The following is a 22,193-nucleotide window of genomic DNA, read 5'->3' as shown; positions in this document are numbered from 1 at the left end:
AGAGCTTTATCCACATGCATTATCTCACTTGAACCCACAACAGCGTTTTTCACACCCAACTGCAACTCTTTCGTGGATCACACCTGTAACCCCAGCATTTTGGGAGGCAAAGGTGGGAGGATCACTTGAACCTAGGAGTTTGAGACCAGCCTGGGCGACACAGGGAGACCCCGTCTCTACAAATAATTTTAAAAATTAGCCAAGTGTGGTGGTGTGCACCAATAGTCCCAGCTACTCAGGAGCCTGAGGCAGGGGGATCACCTGAGCCCACCAGGAGGTTGAGGCTGCAGTGAGCCATGATTCTGTGCCACTGCACTCCAGCCTGGACAACAGGGTGAGACCCTGTCTCAAAAAAAAAAAAAAAAAAAAAAAGGCGTAGCTGTGACTGTCTTAAGAAACTGACTTTGACTTTGGGCAAGTTAACTATGTGCTATGATCTGAATGTTTGTGTCCCTCTAAAATTCAAATATTGAAACCTGACCCCTCACTGAGATAGTATTAAGAGGTAGGGCCTTTGGGAGGTGATTAGGTCATGAGGTCCTTGTGAATGGGATTAGTACCCTTATAAAACAGGCCCAAGGGAGTCTGTCTGCTCCTTCTACCACTTGAGGACACAGCAAGAACCTACCATGTATGAGGACCTGGCTCTCACAAGACAGCCAGACAGCCTATCTGCTGGCACCTTGATCTTGGATATCCCAAGCTTCAGAACTACGAGAAATAAATGCTTGCTGTTTATAAGTCACCCAGTTTATGGTATTTTGTTAGAGCAGTCCAAACACACTAAGAAACTATGTCTCCCCATCTGTCAAATGGCATAACAATAATAGTCTCTACCTGCCAAGATGGCTGCAAAGATTAAACTGGATTTTGTACCTGGAGCTAGGACCAGAGAGTCTGGCACAGAGTCAAGTCTCAGTAAAGGTGGCTACTATTTTGCCTATGCAACAGAATCACTTCCGCATTTGAAATGAGTATTACTGCCACATAATTGAAAGCCATAAGGCAATAAAAATAAACTCATCACATCTTGGCCTGAATCAAGCACTCATATTCCTTACAAGGCTGACTGATCACTGCAAAGGCCCCTAGTTTAGAAACTCAGTCAAACTCAATACTCCACCACCAGTAGTCGTTAACTTTCCAATAACTCTGGGACTTGTTTTTCTGTAGGTTGCTTTCCCTTTGCCTGAGGCTCCACTACTCTAAAAATAAACATTAAAAACATTGTTAACAATTTCCTTCAATCCTCCTCACAACAAACTGAAACTTCTCCAGTGCCAATGAATTTTGTGGGTGACTTTTTAAAATTACCTAAATAAGCACTGCTGGGTTAATAATTAATTCTAAGTATTAATTATAAAACTATGCATGAGAAAAGTAAAAACAAATAGTAAAAAAAAAAATGCCTTTCATCTTTGCCTAATGGATTCATCATCAGTCCTCCTCTTTAGAGGTATCAGTGTTAGGTTTCTTATAAACCATTACATATAGATGAATCTGTGTGTGTGTGTGTGTGTGTGTGTACATTTGTTAGCACACACAAACACACAACTTTACTCCACTGTAGATATCTTGCTTTTCTCAATCCACTACCTTGGAACTCTTTTAAGATTAACACCCTCTTTGTTTTTTAATTTTATTATTATTATACTTTAAGTTTTAGGGTACATGTGCACAATGTGCAGGTTTGCTACATATGTATCCAGGTGCCATGTTGGTGTGCTGCACCCATTAACTCATCATTTAGCATTAGGTATATCTCCTAATGCTATCCCTCCCCCCCTACCCCCACCCCACAACAGTCCCTGGAGTGTGATGCTCCCCTTCCTGTGTCCATGGATTAACACCCTCTTTTTAAGACTTGCATAATAATCCACCAAATGATTTAGGCTATAACTTAACAAATTTCCCTATTTTGTATATTAAGGTCATTTATGATTTTTTGTTATGAATGATGATGCAAAAATCATCTTTACACATATATCTTTGTAGGCAGAAATATAATCCATATAATAAAAATTAGAAATTAGAAAAACTAGAAATGAGATGCTCAAATCAAAAAGTTTATAGATTTCCAATTTTTTAAGGGAAGCATTTTCTGCTTAAGTATAAAGATTTCTAATCTTGACAGCTACTGTTAAATTTCCCAATATGAAAGTTTCAGATGTTTTGATCCTTTATGCTTCCACGGTCAATGCAGAGGTGTCTGTTTCATCACTCCTGTACCAGCAATTGGTGCTCAGTTAATATTTATCAATCTCACTGGTTTAAAAATGGCATTTTATCACTACTATAGTATGCATGTCTTTCCTTATAAATTAGGTCAAGTATATTCAGTTGCCAATTTATATATCTCTTTCTACTCACTGCCAACTTCTGAATCATTGACTCTCCTTAAAAGTACTGTTGGGAAGGTTATCAACTAGCCTTGTCTTCAAGACCAAGGACACCATCTTATTCTCATCATCCTGGCAATATTTGACACTAACCACCACCAACTCCTTCACGATGCTCTTCTCCCTTTCCTGCCATGACCATTTGCTGTGCTGGTTCTCCTCTACAGACTGCAAGCCAATCTTCTCCCTGAAATCCTAGAGAGGGGCATATCCTAGAGAGGGGCATGTCCAATCCCTGCCTCCCTTTTCTTCTCACGTAACATCCTTAAATTGTGGTTTATGTGCAAAAGATTTCCAGATGTTGATCCTCAAATCACCTGAGACCTAAACCCGCGTTTTCAGCTTTCTGCTGAACACCTCTAGCAGAGGGATGGATGTCCCTCCCACACTTTAGATAATGAACAAGGTCAACATGCATGAAACACTTGCTCTGTGACTGTACTTGACACTCACTACATCTCATGTAACTCTCCACATCCAAGAGAGAACACACCAACTTCATTGTCCACCTTCCTCAAACCTTGTTCACCTCCTTCAGCATCAAACCTCAGTTAATGACTCTATACTCTCATTCTTCCCCCTTCTTCCCATCCAGTGAGCTGCCAAATCCTGCCAATTCTGCCAGTGAATGGTCTTCCTGTAACTATCCTGCCTTCCAATTTCACCTCTGGCCCAGACTGCTAATCACCCGCCTCTTACCTCAATCTTGACACCACCAGAGTTCTCTACTGAGAATATAAATAACATCACGCGAATCTGCCTCCTCAAAGCCCATGGCCTCTGGACTTATTTCCTGCCATCCCTCCATGTACCTGGGCTCCAGGTCTACACTGGCAAGGCACTGAACTCCCAGTTCCTGTCCCAGCAGGCCCAATACTTCACAAGACTCATGCCAGTACATAATCCCTCTCTCACCATGGCTCACCAGGTCTCATTCCCCTTGTATCCCAGACAGCACCCAGAGGAATCCTATGTGTTTGGTAGGTGCTTAACAAATACTTTTTTTTTTTTTTTTTTGAGACGGAGTCTCGCTCTGTCTCCGATGCTGGAGTGCAGTGGCGCGGTGTCGGCTCACTGCCAGCTCCACCTCCCAGGTTCACACCCTTCTCCTGCCTCAACCTGGGACTACAGGCGTCCACCACCACGCCTGGCTAATTTTTTGTATTTTTAGTAGAGAAGGGGTTTCACCGTGTTAGCCAGGATGGTCTCGATCTCTTGACCTCGTGATCCGCCCTCCTTGGCCTCCCAAAGTGCTGGGATTACAGGCATGAGCCACCGCGCCCAGCCTAACAAATACTTTCTAAAGTTACACAATACAATTTTCTGGCATGTGTTCACCTTTTTCCAAAAAAGAAAAAGAACTTCTATATACATGAAAATCCATAATAAAGAAAAATTTTTCTGAAGTTTATCTTCTATGATTGAATGTACACAGAAACATAAATATTCCCTTAGAGCGAAAAAGTCAAACTCTTACTCTAAACAGCTTTAGAAATAACTCAAAGTCACAAAAAGCAGATTCTAAAAACATTGGGTTTTAATGATTACAAACCAAAATAATGATTCCCTACTTGCCAAGAGAAGAAACACATTCAGATGAGTCAAATAAGGTTCTGGAAATCTTTCGATTTTATGGCCTTCAGCTGCCCCAATCAGGCATCGGAACTACCAAACATTAACCTCCACAAGTTGATACGACAAAAGCAAAAAGGCCCTATGGTAAGTCAAATATCCACCAACTTGGTAGAGAAGTCAATAAAATCAAATGGCTCTGTGTGAACCTCGCCTATCACCTTGGAGGACACATTCCATTTCTACTTCATTCTTTAAAGTTAAACCAATTTAAAAAGTAACTTTTCCAAAGAAACTTTCTAAACTGATTAAAAAGAGGTCATCGAAAAGGGAGCACAGACTATTTTTCAGTGAATGAAGAGAAGGATTTTGAAAAGCATTACTTTGTAGAAATATATAGCAAGATTAAATTTTGTGTTAACACTCTTCCTCTCTCTTAATATCAGAGTATTTCACACACGTGTAAAGCGTCCTTGATTTTTTTCTAGGAGTCAGGACTTTGTCAAAGTTTTCCCATCCACTCTCTAACATAAAGTTAGGAACTGCTAAGTTATCGATTAGACATTCAGGGAATCAAAATCATCTCTAACTGAAAGATTAAAAAGTAGCATGGTTAATTATTAAGAGAACTTCTGAGTTGGTAGAAATGAGGGGTTCGCCTGACAGTTCGTGGTGCCCCCCTCAGCACTCTCACCTTCCCCCGAACTATTTTACATCTTCATGGTAACGTTCCCTTGATGCTTTTTAAAAGGGGGAACAAGAACATCTCAAGTTACTAGGATGGAGAGAGTTAATAGAATCTTCTCCTTTACCACCAGGGTCCTCTCCAGGGCAATGTGAACGGGACAGCAGTGCACGAAGTCCTCCAGGCCCCTAGAGGCCACAGCCTGGGCCCGGTGGGCCAGGGACCAGCCGGTGACACTTTTAAGTCCAGGCTGGCTTTGGGGGAGCTGGAAACAGGCTTCCTCTGGGTGGGCGCGCGACGAGGGGGCGGGGCGCGGGCGGCCCCACTCACCTGCGATTCATGGGCCGGACCCTCACGGCCACCTTGACCGATGCCATCGCTCATCCCGACCCAGCCCGCGCGGGGTCCCACCAGCCCAGAACTCCGCGGTCGCCGGCGACGCTGGCAACTCAGCTCGCGGCTCCCGCCCACTTCCCTCTCGCCCCCGCCCCTCTGCTCCCGGCCGGACCTGGAGTTCCGCGGCGGCCCCACCTGCCGGGCCACTGAGCATGCCCAGAGCGGCTCCGGCCCGCGTGATCCATGCGCCGCGGTTTGGCGGCGGCCGGGCGGCGCAGAGGGGCGGGGCCGCGGGGCCTGGGAGCCGCCTCCGGGATCTGCAAGTCTGGAAAGGCCACGTTGTGGACCTTGGCGCAGAGGTTATGGGGGGCGACCCGGGGCGGATGGTTTCAGGAAAACTAGAACCCACCCTCATGGCCTGAAAAACTGGAGAGAAGAGGATCGCAGCAATTTAAAGCCATCGGCAAGGATCACAGTCCTGGGGTCAGGTGACCAAAGCCAGTTTTTCAGCCCTTAACAAGGACCTGGCTTCACCCAGCCAAGCATGAGTTAACGCATCCATTTTACACACGAACAAACTGAGACGCGGAGATGATCACAGCTTGTTGGTGGCGAACTCCGCTAGGGCCTTCTCTGCTACCCTAAGAAGGTCCGAGCGTATGTTTTGGACCCCTTAACTCGGGATACCGGTAAACGAAAATTAATAGGGTGTTGGATGTTTTAAATGTGTGCGGGAATGTCATTATATTGGCTAGGATCAAACTTTATTTGGACTTGTTTTGCACTTTTGTACACTTTAGTAATTTTTAGTTTTAATCATAAAGGCGAGCACAACTGGTATCTTTTTTTTTTTTTTTTGAGACAGGGCACCCAGGCTGGAGTGTAATGCTGCGATCTCGGCTCACTGCAACGTCTGCCTCCCGGATTCAAGCGATTCTCCTCCCTCAGCCTCCCGAGTAGCTGAGGGCGTGCCACCACGCCCGGCTGATTTTTGTATTTTTAGTAGAGACGGGGTTTCACCATGTTGGCCAGGTTGGTCTCAAACTCCTGACCTCAAATGATCCGCCCGCCTCGGCCTCCCAGAGTGCTGGGATTACAGGCGTGAGCCACCGCGCCAGGCCAACTGGTATCTTAAGGCTTAGGGCCTCTTATAGTAGTGAGCTCCACCTCCCTTCCTGTGTAGAAGGTAAATGCATTCATTCAGTGAATCGAGCATGCATGAAATCGTTTACACACACCCAGAAGACCACCTGCGAGCCACAGGAGCAGCCATTCCAGGAAGCCAAGCTATAATGGGAGACGCAAGGAATGGAGGCGAAGCTCCTGTTTTTAAGTCCTAGCTCCAACACTAGCCTTGTCAGCCCCCCATTCTGAATTACTGGGCGCCTCTGAGCCTTCTTGCCTCATCTGCAAATCGGGAACAACGGCATAGAGTTGGTGAATGCATCAAGTGGGATGATGTCTGCAAATACGCAACCCGCTTACACAAAGAATTATCTTTCCATAACCTTCCAGGGGAGGCCAGCAGGGAATCATAGCACCCCTTTGTTTCTAGAGCCCGGAAATCACTGGGATTTCCCTCTGTCTGGAGCAGAGCTGGGTGCGAATCTGCCCAACGGGTGGCAGGAACACCAGGAGCAGGATATTAAGGAGCGGACGAGCTGGCCAAGCATGCGCAGTAGCAGCGGGTTGGTTTGAGAAGCCGCCAGGGAGCCAGCGCGGCGACCTAGCTGCCTGGGGCAGGGGAGCGGCCCGCCTTATATGGGAGCTGCATGGGGACAAACTGCGCGGGCTCAACGCGCGGGGTTGAGAGACCGCCACGCCTGCTCCAGGTCACTCCGGCCACCTGGGGGGCGTCAGCGTGCAGACGCTGGCCAGTTCAGTATTCAAACTTTTCAGGAGTGCTAGCTTACTCATGACAGCTATTTTCTGTATCGGGGTTTCATTGGTCGGTGGTTTAGAAGGTTTTGCTCATTCATTTGTTAATGTAATTCCAACAACCTACACGTGTTTATAAGCCCCCTTTCCATCCACGACTTTGCCGTCTGACACAAAATGGACCACCGCAGCCCGGCAGACGCTTTAGACAACAAACAGCATGCCTGGAGCTTTTCAATAGGAGGCAGTAAGGCTTGAGCATCTCAGACTATACGGAACGGGCACTTTCTTAGCAGGAAATATTTCTATTGGAGCATGAAGGAAGTTTCTGAAAGGGAAGATTATTATAAGAGATTTGCTCATCTTCTCAAACTTTAGTGTGCCTACTTTAAAGTGCTTCGCAAACTTGAATGTTTAAAGGGATCACCTGGCGGTCTTGTGAAACTGCAGCTTCTAATGGGCAGGTCGGAGGGGAAGCCTGAGACGTGGCATTTCCAGCACGTTCGGGGAGTGAAGATGCTGCCGGCTGCCACCCTCCCTGCAAGGAGCCAGGGGATAGATGACCTCTACGCAAACTGTGAGAGCTTAAAATACTGATAGTGAGAAACAGTTACAGAAGCTCCAGGCCGGGCACGGTGGCTAATGCCTGTAATCCCAGCACTTTGGGAGGCCGAGGAGGATGGATTGCCAGAACTCAGGAGTTCGAGACCAGCCTGGGCAACACGGTAAAACCCTGTCTCTACGACAAAACAAAACAAACAAAAATAAAAGCCACGCATGGTGGCGTGTGCTTGTAGTCCCAGCTACTCAGGAGGCTGAGGTGGGACAACTGCTTGAGCATGGGAGGCGGAGGTTGCGCCAAGATCACACCACTGGACTCCAACCTGAGTGACAGAGTGAGACCCAATCTCAAAAAAAAAAGCTGTAAATCCAGGGCCCAAAAGGTCAGTAATAGAATTCAGGGATCCATATCATTTATGTACTGATGCATAAAAATAATGGCCAAAAGTGTGGAGGCTTAAAATAAAACCGGTTATTATTTCTCTCAATTCTTTGGGTTGCTGGTGTCACCCGGGCTTTGTGGCTGGGATCTAGGCTCAGCTGGGGTGAGGAAAAGTTGGTGCATTTTGCTTTTTCATCCTCAAAAAGTTTAGACCAGGTTCCAGATTTCTTGCAGCGGCGAGACACCTGTCCAGGAGAGCACGCCCTATGCACAAGCTTTTGCTGGACTTCCATTGACCAAAGGCAGTCACATGGCCACGCCCAGTCAATGTGGGAGGGCCCCCCAAAGGAGGGGTGGGTACTCAAGGGAGCCACTAAATAACAAACCTACCTTAAGATCACATTTATTTCTAACATTTTAATAGTTATAATTCAGTATAATTGATTTTCCTGGTAATCCCATTTATTTTATTTTATGCATTTTAAAATGTTATTCTGAAAATGTTACTCTCACCAAACAACCAAAAGGGTCCACAGCATAAAAAAGGTTTAAGAATCTATGATTTTGCCGGGCACGGTGGCTCACGCTTGTAATCCCAGCACTTTGGGAGGCCGAGGCGGGCAGATCACGAGGTCAGGAGATCGAGACCACGGTGAAACCCCGTCTCTACTAAAAATATAAAAAATTAGCCGGGCGTGGTGGCAGGCGCCTGTAGTCCCAGCTACTCGGAGAGGCTGAGGCAGGAGAATGGCGTGAACCCGGGAGGCGGAGCTTGCAGTGAGCCGAGATTGCACCACTGCACTCCAGCCTGGGCGACAGAGCGAGACTTCATCTCAAAAAAAAAAAAAAAAAAAAAGAATCTATGATTTTAAAATTCACTTGGATGGATAAAAGACATTTTTATTTTTATTGTGTATATATACATATATATATATACTTTTTTTTTTTTTTTTTTGAGACAGTTTCGCTCTTGTTGCCCAGGCTGGAGTGCATTGGCACGATCTCGGCTCACTGCAACCTCCACCTTCCGGTTTCAAGCGATTCTCCTGCCTCAGCCTCCTGAGTAGCTGGGATTACAGGTGCCCACCACCAAGCCCAGCTAATTTTTGTATTTTTAGTAGAGACAGGGGTTTCACCATGTTGGACAGGCTGATCTCGAACTCCTGACCTCGTGATCCACCCGCCTCTGCCTCTCAAAGTGCTGGGATTACAGGCGTGAGCCACCAAGCCCGGCCGACATTTTTATTTTCTAAGAAGGTTGAATTGTGATGGGAAGGAGGAGAGAAAATTCTGAAATCTGGATTAAAACCCAAATGGTCTCAAGATGCATATGTGCATGGCGGGACTGTGGGGTGGGGGATGTTGTTGTTTAGTTTGTTTTGATGCAGTTTATTTTGGTCTTCATTTATTACTGAAATTTTTTTCTGATGTTTAGCAATCTCTTTTTTAAAACTTTTTTCAAATCTTTTTTTAATCTCTATTTTAAAAACTTTTTTAACTGCGGAAACCTTTTGAGTGACTTAAGCTCTCTGAGTCTTAGCTTCTTCATTTAGAAGTGAAATAGCACTGTAATAGAATGTTCACTCCACCACAAAATATTTGAATCATCAGGGAATACTGTTATCAGAAGAAAAATACTGTATTTCTCATGAGCTATGCTTTTTCTTCATCCTAGCCTCTGAAGAATAAAATTGATTTACTTTCTTACAAACATGACTTTTAAAAAATCTTGATGAACATCAGACTGGGACACTTAAATTGGGACAAAGGATACAACTGACACCTCATAAACCCATCCATTTCCCTATGTGCTAGGAGTACTGACCATAAGCATTATAACCCATGATACACTTAGTATCTTCTACAGGAGTGCCTTACACCAAGGGACTTAAGTTGAATTTAAGAGCTATGTAGTGAGCCAATGAGAAAAACAAGTGAACAAGTGTTTTCTTGGTTTTCAAATAAATATATAATAAATAATAGTACCAGAGACAGGAATCACAGATACCAAGTCCAAACCCAGCACCATTTTTTTTTTTTGTTTTTTTTTGTTGGACACAGAGTCTTGCTCTGTCCCCCAGGCTGGAGTGCAGTGGCGCTATTTTGGCTCACTGCAACCTCTACCTCCGGGGTTCAAGTGATTCTCCTGCCTCAGCCTCCCAAGCTGCTGAGGTTACAGGCGCCTGCCACCACACCCGGCTAATTTTTGTATTTTTAGTAGAGACGGGATTTCACCATGTTGGCCAGGCTGGTCTCAAACTCCTGGCCTGAAGTGATTTGCCTGCTTCGGCCTCCCAAAGTGCTGGGATTACAGGTGTGAGCCACCACACCCGGCCTACGATTTTCATTTTCTAAGTCACAAAATTTAAAGTGTATTTAGAATCTTCTAAAATACTAAACATTAAAAGCAGGAATAATTTGAAAAAGTATACTTGGGGGCCAGAGAGAAAATCTGAGCTCCAAAATCACAACCAAGATAATTGCAAAAATCATACTAAGTAATTTTAGTAAAGCTTTAGGCAGGTAGCCATGAATGCCTGCTTTCTTTTACAGCAAAAGTGAATAAAGAAATCACAGTAGATTCAATTTAATAGACGCTATCACCCTAAATCATAGTCATTTTATATACTAAGATAAAAAAGATTTTTTTCAATTGCATATAACTATATGCAACCATATATATAAAACTATATGGTCATAAATAGTTCAGAACTGATAGACTTTGTAGAGTCTGTGGCCTCATTTTAACTTCAAAAGAGTGAGAAACCATATTTATTTAAAGCGATAGGGAAAAGTTTCATGGATGAATTAGTTTTGGAGATAGGTCTTGCAGGAGGGACAGATTTGAACCCCAAAAATGGTGAGGAGGTGACTTCTAAAGCAGAGGAAACTCCTTGAACAAATGGTTAGTGTTGGAAAAGCGAGTCCTGCTTCTGGAATAGTGAGAAAGCCTCTTTACCTGAAGCACAGCGTAAAGTTTAAAAATAGTTGTAAATGCTTCTCTTCCCTGGACTCATACCTTGCAATGTCATTTTGCAGCTCCCCTCAATGGGAAGTGGAATCACTTTCTTCACCTCTTCGATATGGCTGGCCCTGGAACTTCCCTTGGCACACAGAATGCAGCAGAATTGGCTTCATATTGTTTCTAAGCCTTGGCCTCGGAGGCCTTGCATGCTTCCTAACCCTGGCTCTAGGAAGCTTGTTGCTGTCATGTAAGCAAGCCCAGGCTAACCTGCTGAATGTTGGTGTGTCCCAGTCAAATCCAGCACTGCAACCAATAGCCAGCCAGCCACCAGACATGTGAGTGGGGCCACCTCACACCAGCCAACCTCCACCAAGTCATCAGATGTATGAGTGAGAAAAGCCCAGAATGACTGAGCCCGTCCAGACCAGCGGAATGACCAAGCTGACCAGTAGACTTAGGAGCAGTAACCAGATGATTGTTATGGAAGCCATTCCGTTTAAGGTGTGTGTGTTCTTGCTTGCATCCAAATACATCCTATCTCATCTAATGAGAAAAGGCCCTGCTCAAGGGCTTTTGCAGCTGTAGTTGGGCGCCGGAAGTGTCTTTGTGGTCATTTCTTACTCTATACACGAGGAGATCAAGGCTCAGACCAGCTAGTGTGACTGTGGATGACATTTTCCTTACCCCTCTGTGGCACTTACATCAATGAAGCAGATTCACAGAAGCGTGCATGCTCACTGAACACAGTATTTGCATTCCTACCTCCAAACCTTTGCTCCACCCATGCATCCAGTAAGAATGCCTACTTCCCTCTCCTCCATCGAATTCTTTCTTTGAGTTCTACCTTCTCTAGTCTTCCTCCACTGCACCAACCCACGGTGATCTCTGTCTCTTCCAAATGCTTTGTAACATGGTAGGCACCACTCACTTGTGACTCATTGGACCATTTTAAAACTTGGTTTTCTGTGTCTCTTTTCCAACAAAATTACAAATTCTTTGAGGGTAAAAGCAGGCCTAATAGTTCTCTTTACTCCTAGTAGTGCCAGTGTGGTAAAAATTTAACTTGACAATTAGCAAAACCAATAAATTCATTACACTATTCTGTTCCTGTAGGTAATCAGTATATGAATATGGATTCCTGTGTGATGATTTTCTGGTCTATTTTGTCCCTTTTTTTTGTCGTTACTTTAACCAGGCCATAACATAAAGGTTATGTCATTTCTTGCTGTCGAGCTTAATTAAGCCCATTATAATTCGTTAACCCCTGTGCTTGCTTTGTAATTAACATTGATTAACACAAACAAGTACAAAATAGGCCATCAGCACTTTCCAGAAGTGCTGATTACAATTACATTGGTAATTCAATACGGTATAGAAGATGGCAGGATAGTAACTTGCACCCTCTTTACATAAGGAGACAAATGCTACCATGCAAAACGAAGCCAAGAAACAAAATACTTTCCTCATCCAACTCGCTGATTAAACCCTTACCCTGTTAACTCACCCTATGACTGTGTAAACCTCCAGTAAGATTACTGAAGGCACAGCTCCAAGTAACTTGTTTAATTGCATTCCTGGGACAAAAGAGGGAAGCGCTTCAAAGCTGACAGACAGATGGTAGAGTGTCCAGTCACAGCAAAGCAGGCCCCGAGGCTCATGACAGACGACTCCAGGGCTGAGATCTCATTTGTAGTTCTGGGATAAAGTCCAGGGTTTGATGGCATTAGGCTGAAGTGTAAAGATGCTCGACAATGCGCACCCCAGAGACATTGAATCTGAAAAGCTTAGAGTGAATAACAATCTGGAAATGAACTCTGTCTGCCTATTCACCATTACCCCCATAAAAAATTCCTATATTTCAGGTGGTGTTCAAGTTCCCTTTCCCCAGGACCTCAGCAGTCAGGGAGGTGCTCCTGCAATCCATGTGAAGGAGAGTTCACTATGCTCACATGGGAATACAGTAGATTGCCAGTAAGGATGCCACACCTTTGCACTTCCTCGTATTTCCAGGAACAAAGCTGGAGTGCCTAGGAGCTGCAGCAGTTTTTCTTCTGTGTAAAATAAGCAAGCAGGACTCTGCCCCACAGCACTCCAGGGAAGGATTAAGAGAATTGATATCATCCAAATCAATTGGCCCTGTGCAGATAACTTGATAATGAGGCCATTGAGTTTTTATGGTTCACTATTACCGCTACAAAAATTATGCTACAGAAATCATTCAAATGCTCAAAAAGGAGGGTTAGTATGAAACGGGGTGTTCCAAAGTTGTTGCTGAGAGGTGTGTAATGTTTCTGAAGATCCCCGAGGTACTAAGACTTCTGTGTACATGAATGACTCAGAGAAGAAATACACCAGATGAAAATATATGGAGAAGTTTGCCAAAAGTCATATAACTTGTAAGTATTAGAGCTGAGGTCTGAACCCCGATATCTGTGTCCTTATAGCTCAGGCCTTTTCCTTCAACCCCTCCTTCTCAGCAGAGATGTGTTGGAGAAATCACTAGAAATGAAAAAGCAGCTGTCAGAAGCAGAACTGAATGAAGTGATAGAGGAAAAACAAATACATGTTGATACAAAGGGTCAGCCTTAAGCAAGACTGTGACATTGATGCAGCACAGGGAAGCCTCAAAATTGGGACTTAGCCCAGGAGGGTTCTTGGCTTCACCCAGGAAAGAATTCAAGGGTGAGCTGCTGGTGTTAGAATGCAACTATTACTGAAGTGGCAGTGCACAGCAGTAGCAGAGACACTGCTCCTTGCAGAGCAGGGATACCCCATAGGCACTGTGCCCAGAGTAGCAGCTCAGAGGCAGTTCTGCACTCATATTTATACCCACTTTTAATTATATGCAAATTAAGAGGTGGTTTATGCAGAAATGTCTAGGAAAATGTGGTAACTTCTGCCATGGAAATGGGTGATAACTTCTGGATGTTGCCATGGTACACTGATGGGTGTGTCTTATGGAAAACTGGTCCTCAATTTGGTCCAGTGCCCCAGCCCCACCTCTGGAGTTGAGTCCTGCCTCCTACCTCAACTTTGGTAACATTTGTCTTTGGTGGCCATAACCTTTCTTTCTGCCATTATCAGGCACCATACGCAAGGTCTCATATCCATCCCAACAGGGTTGTAGACAGTCATTTGATCCTTTTCCTCAGCATCCTATTTTCTCTCCCTCATTCACACACACACACACACACACACACACACACACACACACACACACTTTCTCTCTCTCTTTTGCTGTTGCTAGTATAAGGTACAACCAGACTTTTTTTTATCATTTGTTTTTTAAAATAAGATGTGAAATACGTTCAGTGGTGCACATAAAGTGTACAAATATTAAATGTTCAACTGGATGAATTATTTCATATGTATATACCCATGTAACCACCACAGATTCAGCATGTTTCTACCTTCCTAGAAAGCTCCCTGGAAGTACAGGTGTTTTATTTTAAAGTCAGGTGTATTGGGATATCAGTTTCATATAGTTACATTCAGAGTTCTTAGTGTGCAGTTTTATGAGTTTTAACAAATACATACATTTGTGTAGCTACCAATATAGTCAAAATATAGAACAGTATCATCACCCCAGAAATGTCCCTGCACCCCTTTGTAGTAAATCTCTCCCAGCCCCTGCCAACCACTAACCTGCTTTCTGTTCCTACAGTTTGTCTTTTGTAGGATGTCATATAAATGGAATCATATATTTTGAGTCTGACTTCACTTAGTATAATACATCTGAGACTCATCCATGTTTCAATAGTTCCTTTTATTACTGAGTAGTATTTAATTTACCACAGTCTGTATGTCCATTCACAAGTTAAAGGACATTTGCGTGTTTCCAACTTTTGACAATTATGAATAAAGCCACTAAAAACATTCACATATAGGGTTTTGTTTGAACCTAAGTTTTCATTTCTTCTGGGCAAAAGCCAATGAAATCAAATTTCTTGGTCTATTCCAAGTACATGTTTAACTCAAAAAAAAAAAAAAAAAAGCAAAAACATTCCCTGGAGTGGGTATACCATTTTGCATTTACACCAGCAATGTACAAGAATCTTCCTTCTCCGTATTCTCACCAGCAGTTGGGATTGCCAATTTTTTAAAGTCATTTTACCAGGTGTGCACAGATTTTTGAAGCTGCATAACATGTTCATAGATTTTATTGCCATCTTCAGAGAAGACTTAAGATCAATCTTAAACATCTATTTATATGAGAGCAACTTAGCTCATACTAATTAGGCAGTTCGTATTAACATTCCTAACTAGAGTTACTTTTACTTATTGCATCAAATTGATTAGTTGTTTATATCTTAAGCAGTATCTATGCCAATTTCCCTAACACACTTAAAGGCAAAACTTCTGATTCACACCTGCTGTTGTCCTACAAGGTATGCCTGAAAATTATGCCTCCTCACTTCTTTTTGGCACCTTTAAAACCCTCAGCAACCTTCCTCTAATCACCCTTGTTTAGGTGTGTTTTCTGTACTGAGAAAATGAAACAACCCTCCAGCTTCTACATTCAAAACTACATCTATCGTGGAAATCCACTGGGGTGTCCCCATAAAAATACATACATACACACACACACACACACACACACACACACACACACACACACACATATATATAAAACACTGCTAGGCTGGAGAAGAAAAAAATGCTTCATTTCAATAAACAAATTAGTGACTTTCTAGAAAATTCAACCACTTTCCTACTCAGTCCTCAATATGCACATGACCACACACTGCAGTTCTCTAGAAGTAACCACTGCCGATTTTTCTGTCTCAGGCAGAAGCATACATCCCTGGTCTTCTCAGATTTGCCACACAAATTCCTCTTGGCCTGTTGCTACTTTCTGGATGTCATTGCTAATGCCTTATTCATTTGCATCAGCCTCTCTCATCTGCTGGTGCCAACAGGATGCTATCTCCAATTAGGCTGTGATACATGTGCTACTTCCTAAAATTACTTATGTCCCTCCTTCCCTGCACCCGCCCCACCAGCTATTTCTGTCTGTCTCATTCCCAAACAGGTGAACATACTGGACATCTCAGCTGCATATTTTAATTTTTTAAACTTTATGATTTACTTTAAATAATACATGCAAAAGGACGAAAAGGTACAAAAAAGTCCTAGAGCTGGCAGTCTCTCTTCCATTCCCTTCCCTAACTCTCCAGTTCTCTTGCTCAGAGGCAACTCCTGTTACCAGTGTCTTGTGCCATTCCAGAAAGAGATTTTATCTACTTACAGACGTATCATCTTGATATTTTTATTCTTTGCACAGATGGTAACAAGCAATAACAACCTTTTAGAAACTTGTTTCACATAAAATCAGTATCTTGTAAAGCATTTCATTTCACTATATCTGGGTATTCTACATGTATACCTCAATAGATTTGACTCATTCTTTTTAAGAGTTGTGTAATATTCAATGTTGTGTACATAACATGATTTATCAAAAACTTTTAAGTATCTAAAGTAATGATTTAGTGGCTTAAAGAAGATAGAAGTTCAGGCTGGGCGCAGTGGCTCATGCCTATAATCCCAGCGCTTTGGGAGGCTGAGATGGGGCAGATCACTTGATGTTAGGAGTTTGAGACCAGCCTGGCCAACATGATGAAACCCTATCTCTACTAAAAATACAAAAATTAGCCAGGGATGGTGGCGCAGACCTGTAATCCCAGCTACTCAGGAAGCTGAGGCAGAACAATGCTTGAACCCGAGAGGTGGAGGTTGCAGAGAGCCAGGATCGCGCCGCCACTGCACTCCAGCCTGGGCAACAGTGTGAGACTCCATCTCAAAAAGAAAAAAAAAAGAAGATAGAAGTTTATTTTGTGTACAAAATGAGCAGAGTTGGGGTAACTCAGGACTGCCGTAGGCAGCTATAGTGTCCGAAACTGAAGCTGTTTCTGTCTCATTGTTCTTCTGTTCTTGGTGTATGGCTATCTTCTCGCATTGGAAAATGGCTGCTTAAGCTCCAGGCTTCACTTCTGCATTTCAGCCAGGGGAAAACCAACATGTTCCCTCATGAGAAAGACACCTCCCAACTTTCAGTTATATCTCATTTTACAAAACACACAAGTGAGGACAGAAAATGTAGTCACAATTCAGGGAACCTGTTACAAATTTGGGACTCTATTAAGATGGAAGAAAGGGAGAATGAATATTGGGGTATAACAATTAGTTTCTGCCCAGAATTGTTGTCTGTCTTTTGTTCTTACCTAAAGTGCTGAAGTAGGTTTTCTTTGAGTGCAACATTTCTTTTTTTCTTTTTCTTTTCTTTCTTTTTTGTTTTTTTGAGACGGAGTCTCGCTCTGTCATCCAGGCTGGAGTGCAGTGGCGTGATCTCAGCTGACTGCAACCTCCGCCTCCTAAGTTCAAGCGATTCTCCTGCCTTGGCCTCCTGAGGAGCTGAGACCACAGGTGCAGGCCACAGATGTGGGCCACCACACCCAGCTAATTTTTTGTATTTTTGGTAGCAACGGGGTTTCACCATGTTGACCAGGCTGGTCTCGAACTCCTGAGGTAAGGGATCCGCCTGCCTTGGCCTCCCAAATTGCTGGGATTACAGGCGTGAGCTATTTGCACCTGGCCTTGAGTGCAAAATTTCACACTGTGTGAGGAGTCCATAGAATTTCTGGGTTACAGGGTATGTGCCTTTTAATTTTCATGGATGTTATTACCAAGTGCCATTTATTGACAAGGTACCAGTTCATATCCATACCAACATTGTAAGAGAGTGCCTGTTTCCCCACGCCCTCAATAGTCCTGAATTGTAGTCACACTTTTTTTATCTTTACCAATACGAGGGTTAAAATGTGGTATCCCAAATGGTGTTAATGGGACTTAATAGGACTTCCTCTTACTTTTTAAGTTGTCAAATGTCTAGGAACCATTTGTATTTCCTTATCTCTGAACTGTTTTCATCACTTGCCAATTTGTTCACTGGATTATTTTCTTGTAACTCTGTAGAAATAATTTATAAATCTGGAAAAGTAGCATTTTCTGTGGCATTTGTTATAATTTTTCCCACAGTTTCGGCTGTTTTTTGTGTTCTTGTTTCCAGATTTCTGTTGTTTAAAGAAGTAAACTGCTGGGCGCAGTGGCTCACGCCTGCAATCCTACCACTTTGGGAGGCTGAGGCAGGCAGATCGCTTGAGATCAGAAGTTTGAAACCAGCCTGGCCAACATGATGAAACCCCATCTCTAGTAAAATATGAAAATTAGCCTTGCATGGTGACACAAGCCTGTAATCCCAGCTACTCTGGAGGCTGAGGCACAGTAATCGCTTGAACCCAGGAGGCAGAGACTCGAATGAGCTAAGATGGCGCCACTGCACCCCAGCCTGTGCGACAGAGCAAGAGTCTATCTCAAAAATAGATAAATAAATACATAAATAAATAAACCTTTATTTTCTTGTTTCATAAATAAAGCTGACTGAGTTGGTTGGTCTTTAGTGATCAGTCAAAAAGCCCGAATCCCACATCCTTATTCAACTCCTCCAGCCCTTCCTTTGCTTCAACCTCGGCTGGGGAAGCAACCACAAATGCAGCCGGATCAACCATGGCGGGGGAAGGTGAACTCAGTCTCCGTGAGTTCTCATGGCGGGGGAAGGTGAATTCAGTCTCCATAGACAAAGCCAGGACCTGCTTGTACCCACTGATGATAGACAAGGAACTGACGTCACAGGTGGGTACCCAGTCGGCATGCGTATGGTGGCAACATGGCGGACACCCTCCAGGAAGCGAGAGTGCAGTTTCCTCTGTAATATCAAGCACTTTGGGTGGCAGGTGTTGCCGTCGCCAGGCGCCTGCTAGGTGATCAGCCAAAGGAGAAGGAGAAGGGAAGTATGTCAGCACCTTCAGCAGCATGGCTTCACTGGCGGCCACTTTGTCTCCAGTCTTAATCAGCTGCACATCACTCAGGATTTCCATGGTGATTTTTTTGTATAGTTGAATTTATCCCTTTTAAAAAATTGCTTGTGGGTTTTGTGACATTTTTAGGAAGGCACTTCCCATCTCAGCATTATAAAATAAATTCTCATGTGGTTTTCTTTTTGTGGTAATAATAATTATGAAGAGGCTCCAACCTGATTTATTTTAACATGACTTCTGGTTATCCTGGCCCCACTGAATCATCCATCTTCCCTCAGTGACTTGATATCTTGGCTGCATCTTAAAAAGAAGGCAGCAGTTCCTTTCCACTTAAAATGAGTACATCTTAATTCCACTTTCTATTTGATATATCCTGTGTGTCACTTATATTATTCATTACACTTTAGAGTTACATATTGCAGTATATCCAGTTTGCCAATGAAGATAGCTAAGCACTGAGAGACTCAAGCATTCAGACTCACCTGGTCACAGCCTAGATACTGAACCATGTAATACTAAACCTCAGGGAGTTATTGGGAAAGGAATTCAACCTTTGGACGTTGTTATGGGCCGGATTGTGCTCTCCACCCCCCAACCCTCATTCATATGTTGAAGTCCTAACCTCAGAGTGTGACTGTATTTAGAGATAATCTTTGAAGATATAATGAAGTTAAAATGAGGTTACAACTGTGGGTCTTCACCCAGTATACTGGTGTCCCAGGAAGAAGAAATTAGGACACAGGTTACGTATAAAAAGGGAAGACCATGTGAAGACACAGGGAGAAGACAGCTATCTACAAGCCAAGGAGAGAGGCTTGTAGATCCTGCTGCCACCTAATGTCTAATCTTCAGGCATCTCACCTCCAGTATTGTGGGCAAATAAATTTCTGTTGTTTAAACCACCCAGTCTGTGGTACTTTGTTATGGCAGCCTAGTAAATTAATACAGAGGTACACAGACCTGGCCAAATCAATTAAAGGTCTTTGGCTGCAAGCATTAGACATCTAGTCAGGTCCAGTGTCTTAGTCATGTTTGCTGAGTCTGCTATGGAGATCTGCATGCAGCAGGTGCACTGGGGGTGCTCACCAGAGCAATACCTGTAGGAGAGTAAAGGAGGCTGGGAAAGGGAGAAGTTGAACTGTGACGTAATTGCAGCAGAGGTCTCAGTTGATCTAGGAGGAGCTCTGGAGCTGGGATGGCCCTTCAGGGTTGTCCAGATTGAGGCAAGGGGGCTGGACCGTTGTCCCCCAGCAGACTTTCCCCTAGAAGAGGGTCCAAACTTGGGCGAGGAAGCTCTGTGTGGCTGAGGGCAAGTGCTGAGAGAGACTCAGCAGTGAGCCATCAGCAGCCAATGCTGTTGGCAGCTGGAGAATGAGTATCTGTGTCCTGGAGTGGGATCTGGGTACAGCATGCCTGCAACCACCACTCCCACCTAAGAAGAGGGATGGATATGTGGGATGGGATGGGTATGTGGGAAACTTGCAGCATGGAGGGACATCTTGAAGGAGTGGGCCTCAGGACGGACATGGCCCAGTGCAACATGGGGAGTGGGAAGGCAGGAACAGAATGGACAGTTTCTTTAGGCAACAACCCTGAAATAGATCAACTCCAACCATCACTATCCTGTTCCCTTCAACATTCAGATTCCAGGAAAGAGAGAGAGTCTACCTAGCCTGACTTTGGTCACCTACTTGCCCTTTGGACAGAATGGGGCCTGGCACTTTGACTGACAGTCCCCAGAAGGCTGCACAATGTGGGGGAAGGGTGGTTCCCAAAAGACCAATTGAGATGTCATCACTAGATGAAAGGGGATGGACACTGGGCAGATGAAAACAACTCATGACCATTGGGCAGGCCAGCTGAGTTGGAATCTCAGTTTTAGGTGACTTTGGGCAAATAGTTTGAGCTCATAAAACTTCAGGTGCTTCATTTGTAAAATGTAAATAGTACTACCAACCTCAGAGGATTTTTCAGGCTGAAATGATATATCAATATCTACCTATATGTAAGTGTGTAGATATATATGTGTATATGCACACATAAATTATGCATATATTCACACATATTCATGCACATAATATGTAGATGTATATGATCCCTATAAATTAAGAGCTGCCATTTATTTGATTTATGTCTATGGCCCCTAGGACTTCATTAAATTTTTTCTATAATGTTATCCATATGCATTTGGCATTCCCATCCCTTCTTGAGAACAGGAGAAGCATTTAATGTGTCTTTTTGAATGTGCTAACTGGCTAGGTGTGTTGGCTCATGCCTATAATCCCTGCAATTTAAGGGGCTGATGTGGGAGGATCACTTAAGGCCAGGAGTTTGAGACCAGCCTGGGCAACATAGAGAGAACTACCTCTACACAAAATTTAAAAATTATCCAGGCATGGTGGCACACACCTGTAGTCCCAGCTACTTGGGAGGCTAAGGCAGGAGGATAGCTTAAGTCCAGGAGATACACACTTCAGTGAGCTATGATCCTGCCACTGCACTCCAGGGTGACAGAGGAAGACTTTGTCTCAAAAAAAAAAAAAGTGTGAATTCCCAAATTCTAGTTCTGGAAAAATCTTAGAAACGCCCTTTCGCTTCATGGAGAGAACTGGGAAAGTGAAAAGTTTCACAATTTTTATTCTTTATTATTATTATTATTATTATTATGAGACAGAGTCTCGTTCTGCCACCCAGGCTGGAGTGCAGTGGCACGATCTTGGCTCACTGCAACCTCTGCCTCCCAGGTTCAAGTGATTATCCGTGCCTCAGCCTCCTGAGTAGCTGGGATTACAGGCACATGCCACCACGCTCAGCTAATTTTTGTATTTTAGAGATGTCCAAGTCTCGAACTCCTGACCTCACCAATCCGCCTGCCTCGGCTTCCCAAGTGCTGGGATTACAGGCGTGAGCCACTGCGCCCGGCCTATATTCTTCATTTTGGATGTGGGGGTGTATATGGTTTTACATTTAGAAAAATAAATAAAATAAATAAAAATAAAAATAGTCAAGAGTGGAATGAAAAAACCAAAAGGAGAGTGTGCCCTCTATGTCATCTGTCTGCTGGGAGGTGTGCAGGCAGAACCATCTCATGGTTTTTCAACAGCAGGTGGGGCGAGGCAGGGGATAGTCCAGGGTGAGGATGTGGAAGGCTACTCCAAAAATGTCAGAGGCCAATGAAGTTCCAGAATGGAGCACGCAGCCCCATTTCTTTGTTTGCTTATTTTTGAGAGAGATGTTTATCATGATGCTGGGGAGAGCTTGAATAGAGATGAGGTGGTAAAGAGAGGGTGGGGTGGCATTTTCTTCCATACATCTATTTTCAAAAAGGATCCGATTCCAGCAACAAAGTGTCGACTTCACTCCTCCACAGCCACCAAGAAGAATGGCTTCTGTGGACAAGTCCCAGCTTGCAAATGTTTCCTTTCCGAGGTCACACAAATAGCTGATACATCCATTTCCCTGAAATAAATGCCATCATGGAGGTCTTCTTGTAGCTGTCAGAGGTTATGAGCAGTGTTGATGGAGTGGGGTAATGACATTG

The 22,193-nt window shown here is 43.8% G+C and overlaps 1 protein-coding gene and 1 long non-coding RNA gene across 30 annotated transcripts in view; one reads left to right on the top strand and one right to left on the bottom strand.

Moving 5' to 3' along the window:
* The window catches only part of KIF16B (kinesin family member 16B), a 338,999-nt gene extending 333,736 nt beyond the window's left edge, over nucleotides 1-5,263 (bottom strand). For 10 of the 28 annotated variants that reach the window (XM_063633972.1, XM_063633973.1, XM_063633956.1 and 7 more), the window contains exon 1: nucleotides 4,987-5,180. In XM_063633972.1, the coding sequence (XP_063490042.1) occupies nucleotides 4,987-5,033 (47 nt within the window). In that variant the 5' untranslated portion in view covers nucleotides 5,034-5,180. Of the gene's footprint in view, nucleotides 1-4,986 lie in introns of all 28 variants that reach the window. The other 18 variants (XM_063633955.1, XM_063633961.1, XM_063633958.1 and 15 more) reach the window with 8 other exon arrangements.
* A 25-nt stretch (nucleotides 5,264-5,288) lies between these two features.
* On the top strand, nucleotides 5,289-11,903 carry LOC134735894 (uncharacterized). Of its 2 annotated transcripts, XR_010119463.1 has the most exons (3): nucleotides 5,289-5,681; nucleotides 5,858-7,814; nucleotides 10,853-11,903. It is a non-coding gene; the product is annotated as an uncharacterized lncRNA (long non-coding RNA). The 2 variants fall into 2 exon arrangements; XR_010119462.1 differs by having other exon boundaries at nucleotides 5,289-7,814.
* The last annotated feature ends 10,290 nt before the right edge of the window (nucleotides 11,904-22,193 follow it).

The sequence above is a fragment of the Symphalangus syndactylus genome, chromosome 24, assembly GCF_028878055.3.
Source record: "Symphalangus syndactylus isolate Jambi chromosome 24, NHGRI_mSymSyn1-v2.1_pri, whole genome shotgun sequence".
Lineage (NCBI taxonomy): Eukaryota > Metazoa > Chordata > Mammalia > Primates > Hylobatidae > Symphalangus > Symphalangus syndactylus.
Note: the sequence above shows the minus strand (reverse complement) of the source record. Positions and strands in the feature narration are given on the sequence as shown.